At 35.0% G+C, this 4,410-nt stretch overlaps 1 protein-coding gene across 1 annotated transcript in view; it reads left to right on the top strand.

Moving 5' to 3' along the window:
- STT3B (STT3B, subunit of the oligosaccharyltransferase complex (catalytic)) overlaps positions 1 to 4,410 on the top strand; it is a 30,199-nt gene that overhangs the window by 14,542 nt on the left and 11,247 nt on the right. The window contains exon 7 of the mRNA XM_009078779.1: positions 2,680 to 2,728. Coding sequence (XP_009077027.1) covers positions 2,680 to 2,728 — 49 coding nt within the window. The remainder of the gene's footprint in view (positions 1 to 2,679; positions 2,729 to 4,410) is intronic.

Genomic DNA, 4,410 nt, shown 5'->3' with positions numbered 1-4,410 from the left:
AAGAAAAGCAGTCTTAGTTTCCTAGCTAAATGTGTTACTCATGCAAACATTGACTTCTGTTTGGTTTGAATTACATGATCTTAATATTATACCTCAAACACAGTTCTGTTTTGTCAGTTTTATTTCAGAAACAAAACAACACCCCAAACAAACAAGAAAAAAAAAATAACACAAACAAAGAAACCAAACAAAAAACACTTTCCTGAGACATAACTTGTTTTTTTTTAACTGACTTCATTCTTGTGCTCCTTTTTATCAATGTTTATGGCATAAATTTTTCTTGGTATCAGTTGTTTAATGTTGTGGACTACTTAATAGCAGTTTTATTTTTGTTAGTCATGATACCATTATTCCAAAAGAATTGTTAGCATCTTTGTTTGTTTAAAACTCTTCTGAAACGTTGATGGTTAGATTTGCTTTTCAATGCATATGAGCAGGTCCTTAGCAAAAGTTTTCGGACTAACATCAAAACTAAATTTGGCATCTAGTCACAGTGTGCAGCAAAACATGCATTCTGATGCAGTTCTTAGGAAGTGTTGATTTCAGCTTCTGAAATTCACTGATCAGTATCACTGCTTCATCAGGTGGAACAAGCCTCATTCCCTCAGCTTCTGCTGCACTGTGCAGTCTGGGCGTCTGACCAACTCGCAGCACTCTAATAATCCTCCTGTGGAAGGGTGCTCACATCTGGGCTTGTATCCCAGGTGCAGCAGCTGGAGGAAGGGGCTTCAGATTTTGGATTCATGTTCTGCCTTGTCATAAGGCATGTCAAGCACTCTTCAATTTAGCACTGTTCATTTTGGCCTCTGGGATGTTTTTACTAGCCACCAGCTGGCCCCTGATTCACTCATACTACTTTGAGCTTTTCAGGACAGGCAATTTTCAACCCATCAGATGGTATTGAGCTTTTCAGGACAGGCAATTTTCAATCCATCATATGGTACATTTGCCCAGCCCATTCTTCTTCAGCTATGAATGAGAAATGAGGAAAATGGTTCTGAAAGCATTTAATAATGTATTTCAGGAGGCTTTGCTCCATGATCTTTTCAGTGACTCGGGTTACTGGCCTGTAGCTTTCTGCATATAACTTCTTGCCTTGCCCAGAGGTATAGCATTAGCCATTTTCCAGGCACCCTTATCACCCAGATGAAGATGGTGGGTAGCTATCACAGCCAGCTTTTTCAGCAGCCTCAGGTAAATGCTGTCTAATCTCATATCTTGGATGCATCAGAGAAGATCATAATCAGTAGTTTCTTACTCTTCTTCTTGTGCATGCAGTGGACTGGGAGGATGCTTTTCATCTGAAGATGGTCTTGTCATAGAACATTCACCACAACATTTGAACATCCAGATTAGATACTAAACTAAACCCTTCGGTCAGATTATACTAATTTTAAATATCAGATAGAGGGGAGACTTACTGAGTGATGCACAGCCTTGAGTAATAAAAGGATTTAACTTTCTCTTACTTCATCTTGTCTGTACCTGTCCTCAAAAGGAGCTGAAACTGTTGCAAGGAAAGTGGGACTAAAATTTAAGAAGAATCTTGCTAATAACTTTTAATAACAGTTTTTATCTTTCATCTGATAATTATACTGTTTCTCTTCAGCTTATCTAAAGGCCTTGTTTTTAAAAGTAATATGTAAAGATTATCAGCATGTCTAGTAACAGCTTTTATATTCCATTGCACATGTAGATCCATCAGTAGAGAAATAATAGGAAACCAAGTAAATGCTGTCTAATCTCATATCTTGGACGCATCAGAGAAGATCATAATCAGTAGTTTCTTATTCTTCTTGTGCATGCAGTGGATTGGGACAACACTTTTCATCTGAAGATGGTCTTGTCATAGAACATTCACCACAACATTTGAACATCCAGATTAGATACTAAACTAAACCCTTCGGTCAGATTATACTAATTTTAAATATCAGATAGAGGGGAGACTTACTGAGTGATGCACAGCCTTGAGTAATAAAAGGATTTAACTTTCTCTTACTTCATCTTGTCTGTACCTGTCCTCAAAAGGAGCTGAAACTGTTGCAAGGAAAGTGGGACTAAAATTTAAGAAGAATCTTGCTAATAACTTTTAATAACAGTTTTTATCTTTCATCTGATAATTATACTGTTTCTCTTCAGCTTATCTAAAGGCCTTGTTTTTAAAAGTAATATGTAAAGATTATCAGCATGTCTAGTAACAGCTTTTATATTCCATTGCACATGTAGATCCATCAGTAGAGAAATAATAGGAAACCAATGTTTCATTGAGTGTTAGTGCTTCCGCTATAGATTGTTCAGTTTCCTGCTCAGGCGTTTCAGAAAAATGAAATACTTTCTCATCAGTTATGTTTTCTTTTTCTTATACTCCTTTACAGAGTATAGGTTTATATCTGTCATATTCTTTGAGAAATATTTTATTTATTATTGCATTACTTTGACTTTTGGAGGACATTTGTACTCCAACAAGTACAATGTGATCCTGTAAGTGTGTTCTAATACTAGCTTGCTTCATGGTTGGTAGATTTTATGGCCTGCCTAATGCAGTAGGTCTGGTTCACATATATTACAAGTTCAGTGAAATTTCTTTGGTTTTCTGCTATAACTTGAGGGAGGAGAAAAATTATTGCATTTAAATACTCAGGCAGCAAAATGGTTTTTTCCTCCCTTCTCTTTTTTCAGGTTATATTGCTCCTTGGAGCGGCAGATTTTATTCATTGTGGGACACTGGGTAAGTAAGTATATGAGATTTAGATATCAATAGCATTCTGCTGAAAACTTAATAATTTACTCTCCTCATCCCCAAATCCATTTAGTATTATAGTCAAGGAGAATACAGTGGGCTTTAATCAGTTATCTAAAGAGAGCATTTGTAGCAACTCTTTCATGATTTTTACAACCATTTCACTAATCTGTCTATTAAATTTCTTGCTTCTTTGGAAATTTTGAATGTGTAATGGTGTTTGTTTTTCTCTATGAAACTGTGGTGTGTAAGTCAGCATAAAATGACCAAAAGCTGTACCAACACTTGAGGACACATTTAAATATTACTAAAAGCCTTATGCTTAGATGATTTTCATTGTGCAACATTGCATGAAATCACAAAGATGTTGCACCTATGATCTTGCATGTTGCTTCTATATTCTGTGCATACATCTGTTTTATGGATACAGATGTTTACTTTGAACAATCCTGGTTTATTAATGTGTGTTTTCCCAGGTAAAAACCTTGCAATCTTTCGTTTTAGTTAACCTTTAAAAATCCAGTGTTGTATTCTTTAGCCAGCCTGGAGAATAGGAATAAAATGGAAGGTATTTTTCTCAGATAAATATTTTAAGGTGAAATTCAATTGGTAGATTTTTTTTTAATATTAAAACCAAGGTTAGGAGAACCTCAAACCTTTTGCAGCTCAGGGTTTTTTTCAAGCTCCAAAGTCCAGCTCATACAGGACTATTAACTCTGTAATAAATGTAGTAGAACAGATGTCAGTAAAGAAGCCTCAGATTTATTTGAAGATATAGATATATAAAATATATAAAGATATAGATATATAGATATATATAAAGATATATAGATACTGTTCTTTGCCTATAATGAAGTGGTCTATATATATATGCAAGCATTAAACTTTTGAGGGCTTGTCTACATTAGAAAAACATATTGTGTTAAAACACACAGTGCAGTTTTGAGTGAGAAAATATCTCAGTGAAGAAAAGGACACATGTTTGATACCTCACCATTCGGTCACGTAGCACCCTAGATTAGGTCTGTAACATAGAGCACAGTTTTGTCCTTGTCTGCACTGAGTTTTTGACGTGTTGTTTAGATGGCAAGTATTTCCAAGAGTAGACAAGGCCTGGTTTTTTCAGCGTCTAAAAGAATGTGGGTGCATCAGTAACTGATCTGGTATTTAATACTGGAACTTTCTTTACTAAGAAAATGAAGGTATTCTGTGTAGAGGAGAATTTCGAAATACCATGTTGAAAATTTATGGTACTTACTGGCATTGATGATTTTCTCTTCAAAAATGTCATGACGGGATTTCATAGCTGTGTGTGCTCATTTTGGTGACTTTGACTTCATATTTAGCCATAAACAAACAAAACCTCCATAATTTTAACTGGTTTAATAAGTATGAAAATAATTCCTTGTACTGTTGTTTTAAATAACTCTGTAGACCAAATGCTTCTTAGATACTTACTGGCATTGATGATTTTCTCTTCAAAAATGTCATGACGGGATTTCATAGCTGTGTGTGCTCATTTTGGTGACTTTGACTTCATATTTAGCCATAAACAAACAAAACCTCCATAATTTTAACTGGTTTAATAAGTATGAAAATAATTCCTTGTACTGTTGTTTTAAATAACTCTGTAGACCAAATGCTTCTTAGATACAGTAAGGACTTTCGTG

The sequence above is a fragment of the Acanthisitta chloris genome, unplaced genomic scaffold (genome assembly GCF_000695815.1).
Source record: "Acanthisitta chloris isolate BGI_N310 unplaced genomic scaffold, ASM69581v1 scaffold6107, whole genome shotgun sequence".
NCBI lineage: Eukaryota > Metazoa > Chordata > Aves > Passeriformes > Acanthisittidae > Acanthisitta > Acanthisitta chloris.
The sequence above is the reverse complement of the archived record's forward strand: the minus strand, read 5'-3'. Positions and strand labels throughout refer to the sequence as shown.